At 46.1% G+C, this 25,539-nt stretch overlaps 2 protein-coding genes across 2 annotated transcripts; one reads left to right on the plus strand and one right to left on the minus strand.

Annotated features, from left to right (window-relative positions):
• Positions 1-303: 303 nt before the first annotated feature.
• On the minus strand, positions 304-2,053 carry MOCS3 (molybdenum cofactor synthesis 3). Its single transcript, XM_004585902.4, has one exon. It carries the CDS (start codon positions 1,810-1,812, stop codon positions 430-432), a length of 1,383 nt encoding a protein of 460 aa, XP_004585959.2. The 5' UTR covers positions 1,813-2,053; the 3' UTR covers positions 304-429.
• A 33-nt stretch (positions 2,054-2,086) lies between these two features.
• DPM1 (dolichyl-phosphate mannosyltransferase subunit 1, catalytic) lies at positions 2,087-24,937 on the plus strand. Its single transcript, XM_004586092.3, has 9 exons — positions 2,087-2,299; positions 4,412-4,511; positions 11,465-11,498; positions 15,235-15,311; positions 15,396-15,421; positions 17,695-17,790; positions 20,844-20,912; positions 23,516-23,630; positions 24,576-24,937. The coding sequence occupies exons 1-9, from the start codon at positions 2,139-2,141 to the stop codon at positions 24,678-24,680; spliced, it is 783 nt and encodes a 260-aa protein (XP_004586149.2). The 5' UTR covers positions 2,087-2,138; the 3' UTR covers positions 24,681-24,937.
• Positions 24,938-25,539: the final 602 nt, after the last annotated feature.

A 25,539-nucleotide genomic window follows, 5' to 3' on the forward strand; every position in this document is an offset into this window, starting at 1 on the left:
ACTGGAGAGATCTGTTCCACATGGATTCCTGACAGTTGAACACGCAGCTGTCTTCTGAGTCGGAAACAAGATTCAGAGTGTCTTACTGAGCAGTGAGCTGACCCCGCCAGGAAGATCATCTGTGATCAACTCAGTGAGACTGAGCTTACTCCAACTTAATTCCAGGTACCAGAGAGACAATTTGGAGAGCTTTCTCACTGGGAGAGAGAGGGGGATCGGGAGACAAGAATGACCATGAGTTCCAAGGCCAAACGCGATCACCCTACATGCACCTGTGTTTGCGACATCGCGTAGGTGCTGAGGACACAGATGGCTCTCAGTAACAGCGCGATGACCACGTGACCATCCGATCCGCTGCGGCCAGAAAGCCCAGTGGGCAGCTGTAGGACCTCAGACCCGCCTGAACACTCACGTGCCAGGGCCCGCACCTCAGTACTGGGGGAACGAGCCATCAACCTTGGCAGCCCAGGCCATGAGACCCCCTACAACATCCTGAACCGCCAGGCACCCTAACTCCTGCACGTCTGACAAGGACTGCAGGATCTTCACGGCCTTCTGGGAGTCGTTGCCCAGCTTGCAGATGACAAAAACAGAAAGGGCAGCCCCTTCCCGAGCGTCTCGCCTCCGTTCCCGCACAGCTTCTGCAAGGAGCTCTAGGCTCTGCGCATCCCTGCGTTCCAAGTGTTTCAAGGGGACATGCAGGGCATGGGGCAGGCCACAGATGTCCACCTCCACTTGCGGCCTCACGTCCAGTAGCAGGTGCGGCGCCCCCGAGTCCAGAAGCTGTTTATAGTCGGTGACCGAAATCCGCTCCTCTGGGCTCAGTAACTGCAGGGAGCGGCACCTGTCGGTGGCCGAGGCGCCGCAGAAGGCCTCGTAGTCCTGCAGGGCAGTCACGGTGGGCCGCTCCCCACATGCGGCACAGTCGGGCCGGCGCCTCCGCAGCCGAATGCAGCGGAAATGGCCTCCGAGAGCATCGAAGAGCAACAGGCTGCCGCTGTAGGAAGGGCCCAGACCCGCGGCGATCTTCAGCACCTCCAGCGCCTGCAGGCAGCCCAGCACCCCGGTGACCACGCCGAGCACCCCGCCGTCGGCGCAGTTGGTCACGGTCTCGGCCGGGGGCGGCTGCGGGAAGACGCAGCGGTAGCAAGGCCCGCCGTCGTAGTGGTACACGGTGATCTGGCCCTCGAAGCGCAGGGCGCTGGCAGACACCAGCGGCCGGCCGGCCAGCACGCACGCGTCGTTCACCAGGTAGCGAGTGGGCACGTTGTCGGAGCAGTCGGCCACCACGTCGTAGCGGCGGACCAGGTCCAGCGCCGTGGCCGGGGTCAGGGCCTGCGCGTAGGGCACGCACTCCACGGCCGAATTCAGGCGGCGCAGCGAGGCGGCGGCCGAAAAGGCTTTGGCCTCGCCGGCCAGCGCCTCACCGTGCAGCACCTGGCGGGCCAGGTTGCTCATCTCCACCACGTCGTAGTCCACCAGACCCAGGCGGCCCACGCCGGCCGCGGCCAGGTACTGCGCCAGGGGACAGCCGAGGCCCCCGCAGCCCACGATCAGGACGGACGCGCCCGCCAGGCGCAGCTGTCCACGCACGCCCAGCTCCGGCAGCACCAGCTGCCGGCTGTAGCGCAGAATCTCATCCCGGGACAGGGAGGCCTTGGGCGGCAGTGGCGACATGGCAGCCGGCAGCTCCGATCCCGCTTCCCGCTCCGCCACGAGAGCCGCCGCCAGTCTCCGCTTCAGGGAATTCAGCTCCTCCTCACGCTGGGCGACTTCAGCCTGTAAAGCCAGCACCTCTTCCCGGGAAGCCATGGCAGCCTCCTCCGCAGGGGTGTCGAGCACAGCACATTTCCGGTTCCGGCTTCTTGTCTCCTAGCGACTGGGATCATCTAAAAATCTTGGCGGAGGTTGGGAAAGGGTGAAACCTAGATTTTCACTTCGTAAGAAGCATCGGGCTTCAACTGGAAAGATTCACACAAGTTTTTCATATTTCAACTGGTCCGCATACAGGCTATCGATTGAGGAACTAAAGGACAGCCATTCTCCCCCCCCGTTTTCGAATTTGGTACGGTCCGACCCGCCGCCTCTCTGGGCTGCGTTAACGTCATTCTTCTTCCGGCGCCTCGCGCAGTTCCGCCATGGCCTCCGCGGAAGGGAGTCGGACGCTGCCCGGTTCCGGGCGAACGGCGGGGAGTCGCGCCGGGCCGGGGGACAAGTACTCGGTGCTTCTGCCGACGTACAACGAGCGCGAGAACTTGCCGCTCATCGTGTGGCTGCTGGTGAAGAGCTTCTCCGAGAGGTAGCGCGGCGGCCGCCCTCTCCGGGGAACGGGCTGGGTGTCGGCCGTTGGCCGCCCGCGGCCGCCCTGCCCGGCCCTGGGCTCTCGCACCGGACCCGGGAGGGCGCGGCAGACGCGGGTCCTAACCCTAGCCCCGATCCCGATCCTAACCCTGCCCTCGGGGTTCCTGGCGGAGATACCCGTTTGTCCTTCCGCCCCCGCCCCCCTTCCGCGTCTCTGATGGATTATTATTGTTTTTCTCGCCCGTTCGCTGGAAGGGTCTGGCCGCCCTTGTTTCGGGGGGCGGGTGAGGCCGGTAACCCGCGCTCGGTCCTCGCCTGGGGCGCCTGGGACCTGCGGCCCGGGCCGGGAGCTCCGACGCCCGCGGCTTATGTAAGCGTGAGTCGGTTCCGGAGCTCGCTGCAGGGACCCCTAGGGGGTCGTTGGCGGTTGTTTGTCGGGGTCGGTCGAGATTGAGGGTTTCAGTGTGGGAGTTTGGACTCGTTACGCATTTTTTTTTTAAGATGTGGTTACGAAGTGTCATTAGGGAGTAGCCTGTTTGACAGTGAAATAGGAATTCTGCTGTGAAAACCTTTTGGATTTGTTTTTCCTCTCCTCGACCAAACACAGATTATTTGGAATGTCCGTATGGCTCTTGGCATTTATTTAACCAGATCCTTGTATGTACCTCACCTTTTTTCCCCCATCCTAGTTGGTTCTTTTATCTTTTTCGTTTTGATTTTTGCAAGCTCTTTCCAAATTTGAAAAATTAATCATCATGTAGCCAGTCTTGTTTCGGGCTTGTATTCTGATTTTACGCGCTTTTTTTAATGTGATTTTTTTTTTCTTTCGATAGTTTCTGGGCGACTTTTCAGCAGCTCAGAATGAGGTTTAGTGAGGAAAACAGGTGGCTAGTCTTAAGGCTGCAGTCAGAGTAACCGCAGCAGCCAGGCGCCCGGCTGCTTTGAAGCTGGATGGAGGAGTCATTTAGCTTTATGAATGAATCTCCATTTTGTTTACGCAACACATCTCTTTTGGAACTTCCTGGAGCTGTTATCCTGCCTGTTCTGGCGTGGGACCAGTGGGCAGCTGCGGTCATTGCATTCACACGGGAGAACAGGCAGTTTGGCTTTTTTCTGTTGAGATTTTAGTGGAACTGACTTTAAAGCCATTTGCAGTAGAATGCGTGAGTCCCTTGCGTTCTTGCTAGAAGCAGAACCTGGAGGAGACGGTGTTAATAGTGGGGCTTCAGCTGTGCCTCCTTGTCTTTCCTCCTCACTTTCCTTGGCGGGGGTATCTGGGAGATCCCCTGTTCCTCCAGGTGCTGCACTGGCTGTGGTTGTAGTGGAAATTGATAGAAAGTAGCCCTGGGATCTGTTTTCGGATTCTTTTGTTTATTTACTTATCTTTGTTTTCCCCATAATGTGGGAAGATGGATACAGCTGTTTGAAGTAGTGGTTTAAAGTTACTATTCTAAACTGAGTTTTCCTAAGAGGGGTGAAATTTATTGCTGATTGCCGATCTCTTGGGATTTGATTGACAAGAATAGTCACAGTCTGATTCAAGTTACCGTTTAAAGTACTTTTGAGATTAAAAGTTTGTATATATTATTCATTTGAAAGTTACAGAAAAAGAGATGCCTTCATCCACTGGTTTGCAACACCAAGTGCCAGAGCCAGGAACTCCACGCTGGTTTGCCACATGCTGAGGCTGTGCTAGGCTGCTTTCACGGGCACGTTAGCAGGGCGCTGGATCTGCAGTAGAACAAATCTGCATTGGCATAGGGTGGCTAGGATTGCAGGTGGAGGCTTCCCCACTGTGCCACAGTGCCAGCTAGGAGATGTTTTATGTAACCAAGATTGAATTCCATTTCCAAACTAGGCATGTAAAATTTTGAGTGAAATCTGAGCATGTACACCCACACACGTTTTTTTTTTCTTGACTAAAGGTATGTCCTCTGTGAGTGTGCTTTAGGGATCAGGACTCCACCCTAACATTTGGAGATGGAGTACAAAAGTTTGATCTCACTTGACACTGATCTTTCTGTAGCAACTAATGGGCGAAAAGTTGGTAGTTTAAAAGTTAATGTTTTAGAAGTGATTATTCCGTCTGAGTGTGCTCTTTCTGTTGTAGCGAAATCAACTATGAAGTTATAATCATAGATGATGGGAGCCCGGATGGAACGAGGGAAGTTGCTGAACAGCTGGAGAAAATCTACGGGTCAGACAAGATTGTAAGTTCGACATTTTTCTCTTGTGTGAGTTGTGTTTGTGTGGTGGGAAGGTGAGATATAAGCAGTGCTAAAATGCGTTGTAGTCTCGTTGAAACTGAAACACCACTTTACAGCTGTTGAGGTTCAAGTACATTGTCATTGTTCTTGAAATTGTACATCCCTCTGGTATGCTGAGTCAGTGGTCCTTTTACAGCAAAAGAATGGATGGCGCGTGTTTTCATTTTCTCGAAGGGCCAGGTGAAAGAGTGGAGCTGGCTGGAATTGGCTGCACGTGTCTTACTCCTTCTTGCTGTGTCTCTCCTGGTGTTTTCAGTTTCGGTGGAGAACACTGCCTGCAGCTGAGTTTGTAGGTGAGAAATGGGACTCTTTATGGTGACGTGGCTGGATCCTCAGAGCACCTGCCATTTTCATCTGAATCTCTAGAACAGAATTGCGGGATAGACTGACTTTCTGAATCCCATACTTTAGGTTTTTTTTCCTGTGGAAGCTTATTTATAGCAGTAACTTAGGCAAATGTAGAGTTTATTTTGCAATGGCTTCTTGAATTTTATTTATTTTAAAAATATTGATTTATTCATTTGAAAGTTATAGAGATGGAGTTAAAAGAGAGAAAGAGGGAGGGAGAGAATTTTTATTCCCTGGTTCGCTCCCAAAATGACCCCAGCGGTGAGGACTGAAGAGGCCAAAGCCTGGAGACAGGAGCTTTGTCCAGCTTTCCCGCATGGGAGCAGGATCCCAAGCATCCCAAGCACTTGGGCCCACTTAGCCTGCTTTCGCAGGAGCATTAGCAGGGAGCTGGATAGTGAGTAGAGCATTCGGGACTGAAACTGGTGCCACAAGCTATATACCCACTAGCACAGCATCAGCTCCATGAGTTTGTATATGGCTGGATATAGCTGTGAGCTCTTGTTTTGGTAACTCTTAACGTGGAAACATACAATGCAAGTACAGATTAGGTTAGAAGATGTATGGTAGACACTGGGTCTTTTTCTTTGATTGGTATATGTAATTTGTTGTGGACCAATGTTTCCCTTGATGCTATTGGGGTCAGATACTTCTCTGCTGTGAGATGCTCTTCTTTATGGAGTGTTCGACAATCCCTGGGCTCCCTCTGCCAGATGCCAGGAACACCTTCCCTCCCCAGTGGGCAGCCAGAAATGTATCTGGGGTAGAATTGGCCTTTCCCATAATGGAAAGCCATTGGTAGAAAGAAGAACCTTTATTATTATTTTTTAAAGATTTTACTTATTTTTATTAGAATTACAGAGAAGGAGAGATAGAAAAAGATCCTCCGTCCACTGGTTCGTGCCCCAAGTGGCCGCAACAGCTGGAGCTGAGCTGATACAAAGGCAGGAGCCAGGAGCTTCTTCTAGGCCTTCCACTTGGGTGCAAAGTCCCAAGAGTTTGGACCATCCTGTACTGTTTTCCCAGGTCTCGAGCAGGGAGCTGGATGGGAAGTGGAACAGCCGGGTCCCATATGGGACCATCCTGTACTGAAGGGTTTTTCAGTCTGTGACACCTTAAATCCTCTGAAAATTTCCCTAAATATAGGAATATAGGAGGAGATGAAAAATTGACAAGTTTCAGTTATTTAGCAAGTGTTTTCGGTGATACTGGGTTCATGTTTTTGGCCTAAAGTTCCCCAGCTTTTCTTCTAGAAGCCCTGGACCAAAGGCACTGATTCACATTTCTGTCTATAAAATACTCTGAATTTTATACCATTTTTAACCTGGGAACACAGAACCTTGGCAACGTTTTGAATACTTCAGGCATAACTTCTCAGCCATAACATAATTGATTTTAGGGAATCTCTAAATTCTAAAACTACATTGTCCTCAAAGGATATTTTTTCCCCTCAACTCAATAAAATGCAAAATGGTGAGAGAAAACTAATCACTGATCCTTTCCTGTAGTACAAAGTAAGATTCCCCCAATCATTTATCATTTTATGACTGTAAATCATTTAAGCTAGAAATTGACCTTTTTAAAGAGAGGCAATGCCAGAAATGTCATTTACTCATTTATAGTACTACTTGTATGTTTAGTTGAGAAGCAGTTGTGGAACAGTGAGTCTTGACACAATCTTGCAGAATTGTTAACACGGAAGCTTCATCCACTTGCCTTTCAAACTGGCTGAAAAGAAAACAAGGAGGATGTATTTTTAATATTCTGTAGTCAGGAAATGGAGGCAACAGGCTTAGTCACTTTCCAGGTTTGCCTAGCTAACTAACAGAGCAGACGGAAGATCAGAAAAGTGGGCGTTGGCGTTGCAGTTCCGTGGATAAACGCCACCGCCTACAGCACTGGGATTCTGCATGGGCACAGGTTGGAGTTCCAGCTGCTCCGTCTCCCATCTAGCTCCCTGTTAATGTGCCTGAAAATGCAGGGGAGCGTGGGCCAAGTGCTGGGTTCCCTGCTGCCCAGGAAGACCCAGAAGAAACTCCTGGCTTCAGCCGGCCCTGTCCTGGCTGTTGAAACTGGGGGATGAAGAGATGGAAGACTTCTCTGCTTCTCCTTCTTCCTCTGCATCTCCTTCTAGATGAATTATTTTTTAAAAAAGATTTCTTTGAAAGATTTATAGAGAAGAGGGACAGAGAGTGAGAGATATTCCATCCAGTGGTTTACTCCCCAAATGGCTGCAAAATACAGAGCTGAGCTGATCCAAAGCCAGGAGCCAGGAGCTTCTTCTGGTTTCCCTTTGTGTGTTCTGGGTCCCAAGGCTCTGGACCATCTTCCTCTGCTTTTCCGGGCTAAAAGCAGGGGGTGGATGGGAAGTGGAACAGTTGAGACATGAACATGGGGCATGCCCATATGGGATCCTGGAGCTTACAAGGTGAGAATTTAACCATTGAGGCATCACACCGGATTCACCATTAGCCATTCTTAGCTGAAGACATCTTCTTACTTTTTCATGTTTTGGTTCTTAACTTGTTTGTTCACTCCCCAAATGGCTACAGTGGCCTGGCCTGGGCTGGAACTAAAGCCAGGAGCCAGGAAATTTATTTCCAGCTCTCATGTGAGTGGCAGGATAACTTGCACCATCACTGCTGTCACCCAGGGTCTGCTTGGCAGGGCGTAGGCATAGCGCCCAGATGCTCTGATTGGGCGTGGGCATCCTCAACAGCGGGTCTCAGCCTTCAGGCCGAATGCTGGCCCTCTTTAAATGTTTAATGGTTTTGGAAATATAGTAAAACTCAAACTCTGTTCATCTTAGTATAAATTGATTATAGTTTGTCTGAAGTGTCATCTGGTAACACTCTCATAGCCTTCAAATTGTATATGCCTTTTTTGTTGTTTTTAAAGAAACGGACTGCCAGCTGCTAATGTTGGTTTCTCCTTCATCTTTTTTTTTTTTTTTTTTTTTTTTTTTAAGATTTATTTTTATTGCAAAGTCAGATATACAGAAAGGAAAATCTTCCATCCTCTGATTCATTTCCCCAAGTGGCTGCAGTGGCCAGGGCTGGACCAGGAGCCTTTTCCGGATCTCCCACATGGGTAAAAGGCCCCAATTCTTTGGGCCGTCCTCGACTGCTTTCCCAGGCCACAAGCAGGGAGCTGGATGGGAAGTGGAACCACTGGGATACAAACAGGCAGCCATATGGGATTCCGGCGCACACTAGGCGAGGATTTCAGCCACTAGGTTACCGCACTGGTCCCTGTGTATACCTTTGATACAGTAAATATAAAGCAAGTTAGAAATTAGACATATATGTTTTAGTAAAATAACATGAAGTATTTTCTAAGTTTTTTTTCCCCAGGATTTTCAATGATAAAAATGTTTGCAAAGTTCTTGTCAGACAGATGATACGGAGTATTTTATCAGCGACTGTGCCAGATTCCTGTAAGGAGTGGGTGCTCAGCACTCCAGGCAACACTTTCCATGAATTCTCTGCTGTTCCTGAAGGCGGGTCTCTACAGGGAGGTTCTGTTGCTTGTCCCCCTCTCCTGTCCTTGATCGCACCTGAGGCTGAGCGGGGAAACTAGATTCCAGCCGAGGCAGTGTAGCTGCTAATTGCTGCCCTCCTGGTCAGCAGAAGAGACTCGGGAAGGGGGGACAGTACAGGTAAAGCAAATGGAGTAGTGGCAGTTGGAAGTTACAGATGAAGAAGAAACTCCTTTCTGGGCAATGTTGATTTTTTTCGTCTGGACCCTAGTTTGTCCTGCCCTTGGGAGGTGAGCAGTTCAGTGTGTAGTTGTGTGCCTGTGTATATTTGTTCATACATGCATAGCTTGTGTGTTGTATGTTTACATTTTCTGGATGGTGATTTTTGGGGGGGAAAGGAAGGATGCTTTCTTTTTTATTTATTTGAGAGGCATAATTTCGGAGAGAATCTTCATCCACTGGTTCGTTCTGCAGTGGCTATAATGACAGGGGCTGGAACTCCATCTTGGTCTTCCTCGTGGTTGGCAGGACCCAAATACTGGGGCTGTCTGCTGGTTTCTCAGGCACAGTATTTTGGCGCTAGATTGAAAGTAGAGGAGCTACAATTCAAAGCAGCATTGATATGGGAAGCTGGGTCATAGGCAGCGGCGCAGCTTGCCAAGCCACAGAGGCAGGCCTGGGGTTTTGCCTTCAGCATCAGTGCAGTGTGTCGTTATTCTGTTTTGGAGATCTTTTTTCACCAGAGCACAGCATTTCCTACAACTGTTCCATAATCTTTGCAATATTGTTAGTACTTTATGTAACTTTTGAGTGATCTAAATATGAGTGATAAAGTAATTAATTTTTCTCAGCTGATGCAGAGTTAGGGGGAATATCAATGAACATTTAAATTTAAAGTTCTGTTTTTCAGGGCAAATACCAGATGGGGTATTTTGTCTGTATATACATCTTCGTATTGTAACCTTTTTCTTTGTTTCTTTCTTTCTTATTGCAAAGTCAGATACACAGTAAGGAAGATCTTCCAACCACTGATTCACTCCCTAAGTGGTTGCAATGGCCAGAGCTGGAACAGGAGCCAGGAATCCCTCTCTCTCTCTTCCTTCCTTCTTTCCTTCCTGTCTGTCTGTCTCTTTCTTTCTTAATATTCTGAAACTCAGAGATTAATAAACTACTAGAACATTCCCCAAAATGCCTGCACCAGCTAGTCGTGCTGGACCTGGCTGAAGTGAGATGCCAAAAACACAGATCAGTTTTCCCACGAGGTGTCAGGGACCCAACCGCTGAAGCCATCACCTGTTACTTCCTTGAGCACACATTTCTAGGAAATGGACCTTGGAGCAGAACCAGAACTCATATCTACACAACTGAATGTGGGTTGTGGGTGTGCCCACACCCACTGGGCTACCCAAAACCACTAGTCACCACTAGGCCAAAGGTCGTAGCTTTTTTCCTTCACTATTATAAAAGACGGACTGCCTTACTCTGTGATCTCTTATCAGACAGGAATGGGTTTTTATCTGTTTTTGTTCCTTGCAAGACTTAGAGAAGGCTGTATATATTTTTTAAAAATTTCAAATATAATCCACTCTGCTTGTGTTCAACTGAAGACTCTCTCTGTAGGTGGCAACCTGCTACCCCTTGGGAAATGCAGAGAGGATAAAATAAACTGACAAAGTGTGAACCTTAGCAGGTTTCTACCCTAAAGGGAAAAACCTGAACAATGAAGTCAGGATCCAGATAGGAAGCAAAAAGTTAACAAAGGCTGCTGAGTGATTGACAGTTGGTAAGAAAAGAGAACCATGGGGGGTGCTGTGGCTCACCCTGCTAGTTCTCCGCCTTAAAGTGCTAGCATCCTGTGTGGGTCCCCGGCCGCTCCACTTCCCATCCAGCTTCCTGCTGTGGTCTGGGAGGGCAGCAGAGGATGGCCCAGGTCCTTTGGACCCTACATCCATGTGAGAGACCAAGAAGAGGCTTCTGGCGTCTGGCTTGGGATTTGGTCAGCTCTGGACATTGTGGCTGGGCTTTGAACCAGGGAATGGAAGGTCTTTCTGTCAATGAATCTGCCTTTCCAGTAGAAATAGATCTTAAAGACAGACGGCCCAACCCTTTTGTTGGAAATGTAGCATGGACTAGCCGAGCTTGTTCAAGGAGCTGGCACCGTAGGTAATGCCACCACCTGCAGTTCCCTGAGGAAGTAACAGAGGATGATGACCCAAGTGCTTGGGTCCCTGCCCGTGTGGGAGACCCTGGATGAAGCTCCTGCCCCCTGGCCTCATCCTGACGCTGTGCTGGCTGTTGCGGCCATTTGAGGATTGAACCAGTGGAGGAAAGATCTCCCTTCTGTATCTATGCAGTTTGAATCAATGAATTTAAAAAAGAAAAGTTGGGGCCAGTGGAGTGGCTCAACTGACTAATCCTCTGCCTGCAGTACCAGCATTCCGTATGGGTGCTGGTTCATGTTTGACTACTCCACTTTCCATCCAGCTCCCCCTTGAGTACCCTGCACCTGTGTTGGGAGACATGGAAGAGGTTCCTGGTTTCCAGTTGTCTCAGCTCCAGCCATTGTGGCCATTTAGAGAAAGAAGCAGTGGATTGAAGATCTTTCTGTCTGTCCTTCTCTGAATCTGCCTTTCAAATAAAAATAAATCTTTTTTTTTTTAAGTGTGAAACAAGGTAAGTTGAGAGAGGAAGAGTTCATTGTCAGTATTTACAATCACAAAGTGAACTGAAAAAATACTAGATCAGATATTCTGAGAAAGTGAAGAATAATGAATTAAGGGCTTAGTTTATTTAGGAAGAAGCATACTATTGTTTAAAATAACACATTGTGACAAATCAGGATATGTTGTGTAAAATGGCAGATGGTGCCAAAAAAGTTTGTCTGCAAAAACTATTGGTTTGTAGCCAGATGCTTCTCCCTGCTCCTTTTTTTGGCAAAAGATGCCTTAAGGTTTGATTTGTGTAGCTGTATCTCTGTTAAAAATGATTGTTCACTTATATTAATGAAATAAAGTTAAACGTAGTTGGGATTTGTTTGTCAGTGTTAACATGCCATTTTTTATCCCCGTAGCTTCTGAGGCCTCGAGAGAAGAAGCTGGGACTAGGTAAGGAGAGCTGCCAGCCAGTCCCCGCCCCCATGCCTGCTGTGCCCTTGGTGTGATTATCCAATGTGAATTCTCCCATTGGGAACAGGGCAAGATACGGTAACCTCCTGGGAGGGTTAGTAATGATCTTAATGATAGTCAACTAGTGAGGCTTGGCTTGCCTGTCTCAGGCAGGCCTCACCGCTGCCTTGAGTCTTTCAGGAGAGGGAATTTACTGCAGGGCGTCTGGTTACACGGTGGAGGAATTGCCAAGCAGCTATTGGAACAGCAAAGCTCCCAGGAGCTTAGTAATGGCTGCAGAGCACTAACATTCCCAGGGACAGAGCAGTACGTGCCCAGAGGGTGAGGCTATAGCCATGGAACCATGGGAGAAACCCACTGTGCTGTGGGCCGAGAGGGTGGGAGGCCACTAGACCCTTCCCTTTCTCTCCTGGCCTCTGCTGCCCAGAACTGAGAGCCAGATGACAAGAGCACTGGACAGGGAGGGGCCAGAGAACGAGTCTGAGGGCAGGTGTCTCAGACCAGCATACTGCCATACCTATGCACCTTGCAACATGTTTCAGCTGCAAGTGCAAACAGTTATTTTCTCTTTAATTTTTTTTTAAGAGTTACAGAGAGAAGGAATGACACAAAGAGAGATCTTGAATCTGCTGGATCACACCCCAAATGGCCTCAGTGGCCAGGGCTGACTCAGTCTGAAGCCAGAAGCTTCTGGATCTTGCACATGGGTGTAGGGGTCTAAGAACTTGAGCCGTCCTCTGCTGCATTCCCAGGCCATAAGCAAGAAGGTGAATTGAAAGTGGAATACAAAGCAGCATCCATATGGGATGCCAACACTACAGTTGGAGGCTTAACCTACTATGCCATAGTGCTGGCTTCCATGTTACTTTGATTTTTTTTTTTTAAAGATTTATTCATTTTATTACAAAGGCAGATATACAGAGAGAGACAGAGAGGAGGATCTTCCATCCGATGTTTCACTCCCCAAGTGAGCCGCAACGGGCCGATGCACGCCGATCCGAAGCCGGGAACCAGGAACCTCTTCCAGGTCTCCCACACAGGTGCAGTGTCCCAATGCATTGGGCCGTCCTCGACTGCTTTCCCAGGCCACAAGCAGGAAGCTGGATGGGAAGCGGGGCTTCCGGGATTAGAACCGGTGCCCATATGGGGTCCTGACGTGTTCAAGGCGAGGACTTTAGCCGCTAGGCCACGCCACCGGGCCCTGTTACTTTGATTTTTAAGAAAGAAAGATTAGGGCCTAGTACAATGGTTTAGTGGCTAAATCCTTGCCTTGAATGCACTGGGATCCCATATGGATGCTGGTTCGGATTCTGGCTGCTCCACTTCCCATGCAGCTCCCTGCTTGTGGCCTGGGAAAGCAGTAGAGGATGACCCCAAGGCCTTGGAACCCTGCATCTATGTGGGAGATCTGCCTTTCCAATAAAAATGTAAAAAAAGGGGCCCGGCGGCGTGGCCTAGCGGCTAAAGTCCTCGCCTTGAACGCCCCGGGACCCCATATGGGCGCCAGTTCTAATCCCGGAAGCTCCACTTCCCATCCAGCTCCCTGCTTGTGGCCTGGGAAAGCAGTCGAGGACGGCCCAATGCATTGGGACCCTGTACCCGCGTGGGAGACCCGGAAGAGGTTCCAGGTTCCCGGCTTCGGATTGGCGCGCATCGGCCCGTTGTGGCTCACTTGGGGAGTGAAACATCGGATGGAAGATCTTCCTCTCTGTCTCTCCTCCTCTGTGTATATCCGGCTTTCCAATAATAATAAATCTTTAAAAAAAAAAATGTAAAAAAAAAAAGGAGGAGGAAGGATTTTTCAGCATTTGATATGGAAAAATGCCCAGTAAGCTCATTGAATCTAAGATGAAGCTTTAGTTTTTGCTGTTGGTGGCAGTTGCTCATGTTTGAGATTGAGATACCTTTAATGGAAAATTTGGGAAGTGTGGAGAAAACACCACTTTGTAAAATTGAAATCTGATCTTCTGAAGATCATCTGAATATCAGAATCCACGAGATTGTCTAGCATTGAAATTCCTGGAAGTTAACATGAAAGATAGAAGAAACACTGATCAGTGAGTGGTAACACACAAATCCATGGATAGCTGATAATGGGGTCAGACGAGGTCTGGGTCACTTTGGAGTCCGCTTATTGTGATGATTTGGGCCTGAGGAAGGCCCTCCACTACTTTCTCCGAGTCTGGCTCCTGGTAAGCTGTGTTGTCCTGTCAAATCCCTTTGTGAGGGACCGTGGGATGAAGGTCACTGAGTAACTATGTCTTTGACCTCCAATACTGGAGCAAGAGCCTAGTGTATCAGGCTTCCAGAATCAGAGATACTTGGGATGCTTTTGTGGAAGTGGAATTGTAGTGTTAGGAAGAACATATGCAGAGAAACTTGTTGGTTTGTGTGCCAGGTGTCAGGATGTAGTGTTTCAGGTGAAACAAGGGATTGAATGGTTTGGATCCAGGCTCACTAGGACTTTATTACACGTTATAAGTCATTGGTAAAGGTCAGAAACCAAAGAGCATCACTAGACTTAGAGATGAGAAATCTGGTGGGTGGTGCCAGTTCCTGAGATGTGGCCTGTTGCAGGTTAGGAAATTGGGAGACAAGTTGGGAATGCTTTAAGGTTTCTGAAATGAACGGTGGAGGTGACAGCAGGAATCCCATGGCACGCAGGGCTCTCTTCGGCAGAGGCCCAGCCTCAGCTCTGCTCTGTCACGGCAGACACCGAGACGCTGAAGCACTGGTAGAAAGCTGTCGCTGGTTTTTCCTTCCCTTTTTTTCTTATTTTCCATGATACAGTTCTGTGTCAAGATTCCTCCCTCAACATCTTCCCCTCCCACCATATTTCCTCATATCAGCACATCATATATAATTATAATTTTATTCCTTAGTCATAGTTACAAGTTTAACTTTCTGCTGTTTAAGGTGTATCATGACATGGTAGGTATAAGCAAAAGTAGAAAATCTAGTATCATGCTGTAAGGTATATTTAAATGCTTCATTGGGAGTCCTACTTTTACTCAGGAGCAGAGAAGTTTACTGCAGTGTACCCTTACTTGCCAGTATATTAGTCTCTGTTACACAGTTCACACGAGAATGTCTATGTAGACTTGAGTAAAGGTGTTGTTTTGAACCATCAGAGTGTAATTGTTGTACATAATGGAAGATCTTTGGTATTACTTCTTTGCTAAACTGAAATAAGTAAGATTTTTAAAAAGAGATTTACTCATTCAAAGGACAGTTGCAGAGAGGATAAAAGAAAGATTCCAACTCCTTGTCCATTCTCCAGGTGGCCATCACAGTTGAGGCTGGGCCAACCTGAGCCAGCAGCTAGGAACCTGGTTTCCCACACGGGATCCAGGGCCCAGATACGCAGATCACCTGCTGCTGTTTTCCCAATGTGTTAGTGGGGAGCTGGATCTGAAGGGGAGCGACTGGAACTGGAAGCAGTGCTCCTGGGATGCTGGCATCGCAGGTGCAGCTGGGCCATAGTACTGGCTCTTGGTCTTCACTTAAATTGACTCTTGAATGGGAAACAGGTAGCCAGCTACCTTGACCTTGCCGTCCTGTTGACTATATACTTAAGGAGGAGAGTTCCCAGTTTGTGACTGTTATTTTTAAAGGACCAGTGTTTGCTTTTTTGGTACTAAGCAGTTTCTTCCCCATTCACATGTATTCTAAAGCTTTTCTGGTGATTCTTGTTCATAAACACTTTGATTTTCAGGAACTGCGTACATTCACGGAATGAAGCATGCTACAGGAAACTATATCATTATAATGGATGCTGATCTTTCACACCATGTGAGTGAGAGATTCTTTAGTGGTTATTTGTGATGATTTTGGCCTATTTTACTGATTTAACTATTTATTCTTTCTAAATTTCAGCCAAAATTTATTCCTGAATTTATTAGGTAGGTACTATTTCTAATATGGGAGAAGAATTTACATTGAAGTTGTTTGTCTTTTGGGCTTTTTATACTAAAATGCAGATGCTATTTAAAGTTTTTTATTGAAAATTCATAGATTTGAGCGTCATTAAAAAATGTAGATCCGGGGCTGTAAAGATATATTTTAGAAACCCTGAGGGAGCGAGATCAACAGATACATAAGGAAAAATGGAAAGTCACTTCCTGGTAGATGAGATTAAGCCTTGAAAGGAGGTGATTTTTACCCTGCTCACTAATGACCGACTGCTGCTCATCCTTTGCTCTCCGAGTGAAGCCACCTTAGACCATCTCTGCCTCAACTTCCAATATACAGAAGTCTCTGGCTTCTGTAAGCCAGATGGGACAAGTACAAAATGGCAAATACGCAAACAGGCTGTGTCCAACAGCTCGCAGACACTAAAGAAGATGAGCTTTCTGGAATACAGTCAAATCCAAATTTAAATAAGTAGTTGCTAGTTATTTCATGACCCATTTATCAAAATTTAAAATTTTAGGGCCTGTATTGTGCCAAGCAGATTAGGCTGCCACCTCAGATGCTGGCATCCCATTTGGGTGTAAGATCAAGGCCTGGCTGCTCTACTTCCAGTCTGCCTCCCTGCTAATGTATCTGGGAAAGAATTGGAGAATGACCTCGAGGACTTGCATATCTGTGTCCACACGGGTGGTCCAGGTGACTCTCGGGCTCCTTGTTTTAGCTTGGCCAGCTGTGGCTGTTGTAGCTGTTTGGGGAATGAGCCAGTGAATGGAAGATAGCGGTCTTTTTTTTTTCTATATCTTTTAAAGATTTATTTATTTTTATTTGAAAAACAAATTTACAGAGAGAAGGGAAAAGAGAAAGAACAGGAACTAGATTTTTCTATTCGATGGTTCACTCCCCAGGTTGCCACAACAACCAGAGCTGAGCTGATCCAAAACCAGGAATTACTTCTGGGTCTCCCACGTGGGTACAGGGCTCTGAAAATGTGGGCCATTCTCTGCTGCTTACCCAGGGCGTAAGCAAGGAGCTTGATTGAATGAGGAGCATCCAATACTTGAACTGACTCCCATATGGTAAACTGGTCCTGCAGGATCAGTTTGCTAAGCTGCTGCACCAGCCACTTTATCTACTCTCTAGTCCTGCCCTTCAAATAATAAGTCTTAGTAAAAGATTTAGTAGTGCCATCAATGGAATGGTAAAAATAAGCATGCTCTAAAATAAAAAATAACTAAAAATTTTAAAATGAAACTCAAATATTAACAAAGAAAATGTTATTCTTGCGTGTTTGGAAAGTAGTTTCTGGCAGTGTCTATCAGAATGAAAAATGCTTGTTGGTTGTTTTGGCAGTCCCAGTGTCTTCCACATGAAGAGTGAGAGTGTCTTGGTGGTTCTTTATAGCGTGATTCATTGTGTCTCTCTTGTGACAACAGCCACAAAAATGTGTGAGCTGTGTCTGCAGCTCTGAAAGACCATGCAGTAGATTGGTGCTGACCTGTGGGGGTGCCCTTCACGTCATGGTAACTTGTTCAGGTGGCAGTAACCAAGTCACACATGTACTTTTCTCAATTCCAGAACCAAGACTTCTACATAGTAGGAAGAGAAGTCCCAAGATGAGGCACGGGGTTGAGGGAAGGCAAGATCAGAGTGAATCAGACAGAGCTGACAGTTAGATGCAACTAATACACTGCAGGATGGACTCGGGGTACAGAGCAAGACAAAATGTCCACTGCCTTGTAGCTTGAGAAGGAAAAAGGAATCAGAAAGATTCAGGTTGGAAAAATATCACTTTGGAAGATTTTTCAGTACTTTGTCCCATTTTTTTTTTTTTTTAGCATTTTTTTTTTCTCTGCTTCTCTGAGTTTTTGTGTAGTTCATGAAAATATCTGTTAGTACTCAGTAGCTTTTTGTTTTGTTCTGTTTTTAAAGACTGAGTGATTTTTATTGGAAAGACAGCCAGTGAAAGATCTTCCATCTCCTTGGTCACTCCCCGAATGGCTGCAATGGCTGGAGTTGAGTCAAACCAAAGCCAAAGGCTCTTCTGGATCTCCCATTCTTGTGCAGGGTCCCAAGGCTGTTGGCCGTCCCCTGCTGCTTTCCCAGGCCATAAGCAGAGAACTAGATGGGAAGTGCGGCAGCCAGGTCACAAACCAACGCCCGTATGGGATGTCGGTGCTTGCAGGCAGAGGATTAATCAGTTGTATATTCCACCAGTCCCTCAGTAGCTGTTTTTAATCGACAACTGATTTATGTTTTCCTACAGGAAGCAAAAAGAAGGAAATTTTGATATTGTCTCTGGAACTCGCTATAAAGGAAATGGAGGTGTATATGGGTGGGATTTGAAAAGAAAATTAATAAGGTATGTTTGTTACTGTGATTTCTCCATTATTGCAAGTACTAGAAGTATGGGTGTGTTTTGTTTTGTTTTAGAAATGTGCCTGCAACAAATATTGACATTAAAATAAGTTGTTGTTTTGGGGTTTGTGGGATCAAATTATAAATGCCAGTAAATGTTTGTCGATTGCTTTTTACATATAGTTTTGCCTGTGGTTAGTTTGTTCTCATTGTGTTTCATTGAGCGTAGATGACGGGAACCTTTGGAGCTAGTTCGGGGTATATGGCTAGACTTTCAGGTTTTTGCTTTTGTTTTCATGTGGAAGACAGCTTTTAGAAAGGCCTTGCATTTGCTGGTTCACTCTGCAAATGGCCACAACAGCCAGAGCTGAGCTGATCCAAAACCAGGAGCTTCTTTTTGGTCTCCCACATGGTGCAGGGGCTCAAGGAATTGGCCATCCTCTGCTGCCTTGCTGGGCCATAAGAAGAGAACTTGAGCAGCTAGCTCATGAGGAGTGGAGCAGCCAGGACACAGACAGTACCCAGGTAGGATGCACTGGTAGGCAGAGGATTAATGTGCTGTGCCATTGCATCAGCGCCTAGGCCTTCGGTTTTGATTCAGTCACATTTTGGTGGTGGTTTGTGGCTTAGAAAGATTTCTCCTCACATTTATATTTTAACTTTTAACTACATAAAAACAGCCCATGATTTCAGCTTTCCTTTAGTGGGCCATTCTAGTGGGCCTTTGGAGTCACACAGACCAGGGTTCCTTCTTGTTGGTCCTGTTATTTCTTGGGTGGTCCTTGCCTATTTTACTTTGCTCAGCTACCCTTCTCTCATTGGAAGATGGAAGGAAAACCGGTTGTTGGAGCTTTCAGTTAGCTGTCTGAACAAAACGCTCCAACGCTTAGTGACTTATGGTGACCTGAGTTCTGATGACTTGGATCCCTGATGGTTCCTGCAGCTGAGGGCAGCCTTGCCGGCATACCTGAGACAGCCCCCGGGATGCCCCCTGCAAGCCGGGCAGGCATCGTCCTTCGGATTCTAAGGACAGTGTCCAGTAGTGCAGAAACAAACTACGTAGCCTCTGGAGTCGGGGCCCTTGAAGCTCACCCAAGATCTGTTGGTCAGGACTCCGTAATCCAGGTGTGGGGGAAAGGGTCAGTTTTTTGATGAGAAGACCACAAAGATTTCCTGTCTGCTTTTGACTTACCTCACCTACTTCTCTGAGGTGATAGGAGGATGAGTTCTCCTAACAATGTGCTTTGTCACCTGCTTTGTGAATCCTGTTGATGTTACAAAATTAACCCATTGCCACCTGTTACCTGATGAGTTTAGGACAGTCATTTAGAACATTCAAATAATCCTCCTGACAGGCGTGATAGGTTAAGATGTGGCTTTCAGTTCTGTTGAGCACTGGGATCCTGCGCTGCTCATCTTCAGCCCCCCCCCACACACACACACTGCCGGCCTGCAGGAATGCATCAAAATCCTTGGCATTCCATATGCAAGCCTTCCAGCTGGATTTTAGTCTACAAATCAAGGTTGAGAACAAGTGACTGATCTCTGGTCATTCATCTGTTATTTAAAACTGGGGAGTCCCAGAGACACGTTGCAGCCGTATATAAAGAAGATTAGAAGGTTTTTAAGATTTATTTGAAAGGCAGTGTGATGGAGACTGAGAGATCTTCATTTGCTGGTTCACTTTTCCCATGGCTGCCATAGCCAAGCTGGGCCAGGTACAAGCCTAGAAGCAGGAATGGCACATGGGTTATAGAAACTCAAGTACTTCAGCCATTTCCACAGCTTCCCAGGAACACTAGAGGATGCTGGTCAGAAGTGGAGTAGCCAGGGTCCTGCCGGTGCCCCAAGTGACAGCTTAATATGCTGTGACACATGCCGGCCCCTTCACCACCTTTTAGCTATTTGATTCAGTTTGTTAGTTGTTTCTGTTACTAGTTGTTAACGTCTGCATGCCTTATAGTTGCGTTTCATTGGCAGGGTCCAGAACTAGAGAAGAACCCAGTTTAAAAATGCATTAGCTTGAATAGATGTGTGAATGGATATATACACATACTCCTCTGCTTAACTACATTTTTGGGGAGATAAAATTATATTTCTGAAATGTCAAGTCTATTGGAAGGAAACGGATGGGAAGGCCTGAGCTTTAGAGAAAAAACCTTTATCTCCAGCATACTTTTGTCTGAGTGTCAATAACAGTAATCCTTTGGAAATGTTAATGAACGCTGCTAATCACCTGTAGTTAGTCCCTGCTTGATAGCCTGAAACAGTTGCCCTAAGGTGGTGTTAGGGACCCAGTGTTTGTTTTACTAGAATTCCTGAATGAAGCCTTAGCGCCCCTGGGGGTGGGGTGTGCTAATGGGATTAGTGGTGCCCTCAGGAGTGGAGGCTGTGGAGCTTGCTTCCCTTTCCTCCACGTGGCCATGCCCACATGCTGAGAGCTTACTCTGTTTGGCCAGCATAGGGACTTTCATGGGAAGCAGAGCAGCTGGCCCTGACCTTGGATTTCCCAGCCTCCACAGAGCTGTGAGATTTTCCTAGTTCACACTTTGCATTGTGTGCTGTTGGTTAGAGCAACTGAGCTGAATGATTCATGGAGTGAGTTTTTGGTCACTTTTCAGAGAGCCCCCCAAACCACTGACCCTTTCTGTTCCCCAGGACTGGGGAGATGTCATTTTGTTGTGGCGCTAGATGAAGACTGCCCTTTGTGCATTTTGGGGCATGAGAAGGAAACACTTCAGCAAGTCCCTGATTTTTAGCTCTTTAACATTCGTGCATAATTCTGCATAGCAATGTTGATAAACATGAACATGGTTTTATCACCTTCTTAATCTTAACCAGAATTAAGCATTGTTGCTATGTTATTTCTTCTGAATTTCACTGTCAAAGCATGAAACTCCTATGTTCTGAAAATGTAATTTTGTTATTTTCATGGAATAAATATTTCTTGTTCTAGAAAACTACCTTGTGAAATTGTACATTTGTAGCACTCTACTTTTGCATATATTTTGTGTTTGTAGATGGCATTTGATAAAGGATATTTGTTTTATTTCACAGCCGTGGGGCCAATTTTATCACTCAGGTTTTACTGAGACCAGGAGCGTCTGATTTAACAGGAAGCTTCAGGTACTGTTCAGCCTCTATTTATAACTTCTCTAAATTTCTTCTGCTTTGTTTTTGTTCTGGAATCCTAAAAAAGACAAAAGCCTCCAACAAAGGCTAAGCATACTGTACTTGAGAAAACTGGCAGCTGTGACTTGGGGAGGTGTGCTTGTCGCACTGGGGCTGCAGCTTGCTGCTCCTGATGCTGTCAGGACGGGACCCACGCACCCCAGGAGCTTTCTGCCGTTTATGTAAACATTTGCCATGTTGTGCACAGAGAAGTTTAAAATCTTTAGTATTTCTATAGAGTTCATTCAGTTACATTGTTCTTCATAATTTTTTCCCCTTTGTTTATCTGGACCAAAGCTTTGAATTGTGTGTGTGTGTGTGTGTGTAGACAGAAAGTAGCAGTTTATTAAGTAAATATATTAAATTATAAATTGCTGTTGGATCAAGTTCTTGTCGTTAAATCGTTAGACTTAAGATGGGGTGTCTTTAGCTGGAAAAACAAACACTTGTCTTACTCGTCTTCCCACTACCCTGATCCTCTGCACTCTAATTGGAGGTCCACGTGGGTCTGCAACTCCTCATCTTTGTAATGAATATCAAAATGTTAAATTGTTTGTAAAGTGGTGTCTTTTACAAAATGATAAAAAGAATCTCCTCAAAGCTGTATTCTTACATAAAGTTGTTTCGTAACAAAGAAATACCTTGGCCTCTAACCCTGTTTATGGAACCGTTAGCTACAAATGTATGGTTTTACTTTATTGGCCATAATTTTAAAGATACTATGGGATAATGAAAAAGAGAGGTGGCAGTGAAGAGAAATAAGTGTCTTGGAAATGACTGTTACCCTAAAGACTTATGTATTTCTTTACTTGAAAGAGTGACAGGACAGAACTTCTGTTGACTGGTCCGTTCCTCACAAGGCTGCAGTGGCTGAGTGGAGCTAGTGCAAAGCTGATAACCAGGAGCTTCTTGGGTCTCCCATGCGGGTGCAGGCCCAGGCACTTGGGCCATCCAGGCCACAGTCAGGTAGTTGGAAGGAAAGTGGAGCAGCTGAGACACAGTATACCCATACATACACCCATATGGGATACTGGCACTGCAGGCAGAAGATTAACTTGCTAAACCACACCAGCCCCTAAAATGACCCTTAAAGGTAAAAAATTCATGGCTCACTGCTGAAAGCACCAAATTTTAAAAAGATACCTGAAACCCAGGCTGTTGCTGGATAAATATTTGTTACTTGAATCAGTATTGCTGCTGTTACATTCTTCACTCTTGATTAGGTTTTCCAAAAATTCCAAATTTCCAACATTCTTCGAATTTTTAATGCAGCCTGTGGAGATGAAGACGTGCACACTCTTAAGTTTGCTTAGGTTCTCCTAAGGGCCAGGCTGTTTTCTGTTACCTGCTCAAGCCTTTTTGAGAGGTAGGATTGCTTAGAGGGGTCCAGGGGAGAGAGTGACTTCCAGGGCAGCACTTACAGGTCAGTGATCTTCACCCTGCAGTGGAATAAGGAGGTATGAGACTGTTCTGGCTGATTGGCTTTCTTTAGGTGAAGGAGTGAATGAAATTGCTGCTTCCCTGCTGGCAGGGGCTCTAAATCTTATTTTTACAAGACCTAAGGCTCTGAAAAGAGTGAGGGGCCTGTTGTTTAAAGAAAGTGACTGCATTGGCTCCCCAGGCCTTCTCGTGCTCTGGCAGTCTGACCTGTACTCCCGAAGTCAGGCTACACAGCCGTCACCCAAGGAACTTGGCTGGGATTGCATCCCAGTAGGATCCCCTATTTCCTGGGGTGCCTGCTCCCTGCCTCCCCCTAGCACAACCAAGTTCATCCTGGAGAGACTTAGTCTGTCCTAGAGAGTGTTCCTTAAGGATGTGCTGGGGTCCAGCGCAATATTGTAGCAGTTAAGGTCCTCGCCTTGAACATGTCAGGATCCCGTGTGGTCACCGGTTCTGGTCCTGGCAGCCCCGCTTCCCATCCAGCTCCCTGCCTGTGGCCTGGGAAAGCAGTCGAGGACAGCCCAAAGCCTTGGGACCCTGCACTCATGTGGGAGACCTGAAAGAAGTTCCTGGCTCCTGGCTTTGGATTGGCTCAGCTCCAGCTGTTGCAGCCGCATGGGGAGTGAACCATCGGACAGGAAGATCTTTCTCTGTATATCCAGCTTTCCAATAAAAAAAAGAATAAAAAGGATGTGCTGGGAAACAACCTGAGCACAGACGCTGATCAGACAGTGCGTGTCAACTCCTGCTTTCTGGCTTGTTGCTTCACTGTCACCTGTGGCCTGTACTGTTCACGCAGTTCAAGGAAACTCAACCAGATATTCCAGGGAGTTTCTGTATCAGATAATTCAATTTGCAGCATTTGAACAATTGCTGATAGTATAGATAAAAGATGATTCTCCAAAGATACTAAGAGTTCATTTTCAAAATTACTCCACAATATTCGATAAGTATTTTATGATCTTTCTTGTTCAACACAAAGGTAGCGGTCACCAACAATGTGAACTTTTCTGTGTTCCAATGGTAAGAGTTTAAGGCTTTATAAACACCAGGATTTTTTTTTAAGTAAGATCCATGTAAATAACTAACTATATTTACTATATTCTGCTTTCTTACAGATTATATCGAAAAGAGGTTCTGCAGAAATTAATGGAAAAATGCGTTTCTAAAGGCTATGTCTTCCAGATGGAGATGATTGTCCGAGCGAGACAGCTGAAGTACACCCTTGGTGAGGTATGCAGTTGGGGTTAAATCCTATGTCATGTTCCTCATAAGAGAACGTACAAAAAAGGTTTTTATTTCATAACAAATTAGTTCTACCAAGAGTTAAATAGAGGAAACTTTTCTTTTTAAATCCACTTCTCATTTCTTGTGCCTGGTCAGCCCACAGGCCAAGTCTGCTGCTCTTCTCAAACCCCGGCCGGAAGCTCACACTTTAAACTGAGTCCATTGTGCCCATTGCCTGTGTGTAAATGAAAATTTCCAGGGATTATAGGAGGTTGGGAGTTTGTAGCATTCAGGACTGCTTAATGAGCTTTCTGGGAAGACCTCATGTAACACTAAAACATTAACAACAAGAAAATAGCTTCCTTAGAATGCCAGTTTTCTTGCAAAAAGTTTTTAACTCAATGCTGAAATTGCAGCAGTAGCTAAATTTTACAGATGGGGGTGCAGTGAAAGGCATTTTACATTAAATTTTTTATTTCAAAGGCAGGGAGATAGAGACTGAAAGATCTCTCCAGTGGTTCACTCTGATTTGCCCAAAACAGGCAGGGGTGGAGGGGTTAGAGCTGGAGCTGGCCGAAGCTGGACCGCATGGTAAGGGCATGGGTGCTAGAGCCCTCTGCTGCTGCAGCTGCCTCCCAGGGAGTGCAGTCGCAAGAGGCTGGCACTCTTGATACCAGGCGAACTGCCCCAAGGCAGGGCTTAAGCACTGCACCAAACTCAGCCCTCCATTTTGCTTATGGATTACAGTTTTTCCTTGAAATGCAGCTTAGCGTGTGAGTAAGTCAGGGCTCATGGGCTGGTGAATTTAAACATTGGAAGCTGCCGTGGCCCCTTCCAGGAGCCTTTGCTCCAGGACTGGCCTGGGTCTGTGGGGTGAGTGGAGGCTGGACAGCTGCTCGACGGCCTGCTGGTTGTTTGAAGACTGACTTTACCATGTATTTTTTCAACTAGGTTCCAATATCATTTGTGGATCGTGTTTATGGTGAATCCAAGTTGGGAGGAAATGAGATAGTCTCTTTCTTGAAAGGATTATTGACTCTTTTTGCAACTACATGAAAGTTACTCTTTTATGCTTATCATGTCCACTTCAATTTAAACATGAAAGAATCCTGGTCACTGATGTTTATAAAATGTACTCTTAGAGCATAAACGATAAGGTAAGGTAAAATCCATGCAGATCTGTTCTGGAGAAAGTCCATTTTATATTTCAAATTAAATAATTTCAAAGTTACTGGTTGAATGAGCAGTGGTCTCAACTTTGCTTTGTGTTTCGCTATATTAAGATCTATGAATAAATACATATGGATTTTTTTCATAAAATATTGCTTTTATTAGAGCATGCCAATCCAGTATTTCTGGCATGAGAAAGTGTTTTGTGATAATTTTTATATAAACTAGATTCCTAGTTCTTTATATCTGCTTCATATCAGAAGTAAGAGAAAGTTTAGGAACATGTATGAATTATGTTAGTTTTCATATGAATTAAAAATTAGATTTCTGGATTTTACTTAAAAATGTGTGTCTCTGATTTCTTAGACTGAAGAGTACATTTTGGGCATGATGTTCAGTTGGGAGATTCTTTGTCACCAGTGAAGTTTCCTCCCCCGCTTATACTGTGAATTGGGAAGCAGCAGGGCAGCAGTTAGTAGCATAGACTTTTTTTCTCTTTTGAGTAATAACATCTATTAATAAGGACAAATACTGATGACACTCACACATAAGCCTGGCTGCTGTAGTGATTTTTTAAAGCTTGTACTGAATCACTTTAAAAATGTTTTTCCTGAAAACACTTGTTTTCACTGTATTACAAGGCCCTCAGTGGAGCTCTTGTCCTCATTAACATGACAAAAATCTCCACAGAGCTCTCTGCATTCCAGAGGAGCTGTCAGTCAGAGCACTGGTTAGCTGCTCTGTG

The sequence above is a fragment of the Ochotona princeps genome, chromosome 22, assembly GCF_030435755.1.
Source record: "Ochotona princeps isolate mOchPri1 chromosome 22, mOchPri1.hap1, whole genome shotgun sequence".
Classification (NCBI taxonomy): Eukaryota; Metazoa; Chordata; class Mammalia; order Lagomorpha; family Ochotonidae; genus Ochotona; species Ochotona princeps.

Coding starts and splice junctions, on each gene's coding strand:
- MOCS3 (XM_004585902.4), bottom strand. CDS start 1,812: ATGGCTTCCCGGGAAGAGGTGCTGGCTTTACAGGCTGAAGTCGCCCAG.
- DPM1 (XM_004586092.3), top strand. CDS start 2,139: ATGGCCTCCGCGGAAGGGAGTCGGACGCTGCCCGGTTCCGGGCGAACG. Junction 20,913..23,515: donor GATTTAACAGGAAGCTTCAG/GTACTGTTCAGC, acceptor GCTTTCTTACAG/ATTATATCGAAAAGAGGTTC. Junction 23,631..24,575: donor TGAAGTACACCCTTGGTGAG/GTATGCAGTTGG, acceptor TTTTTCAACTAG/GTTCCAATATCATTTGTGGA.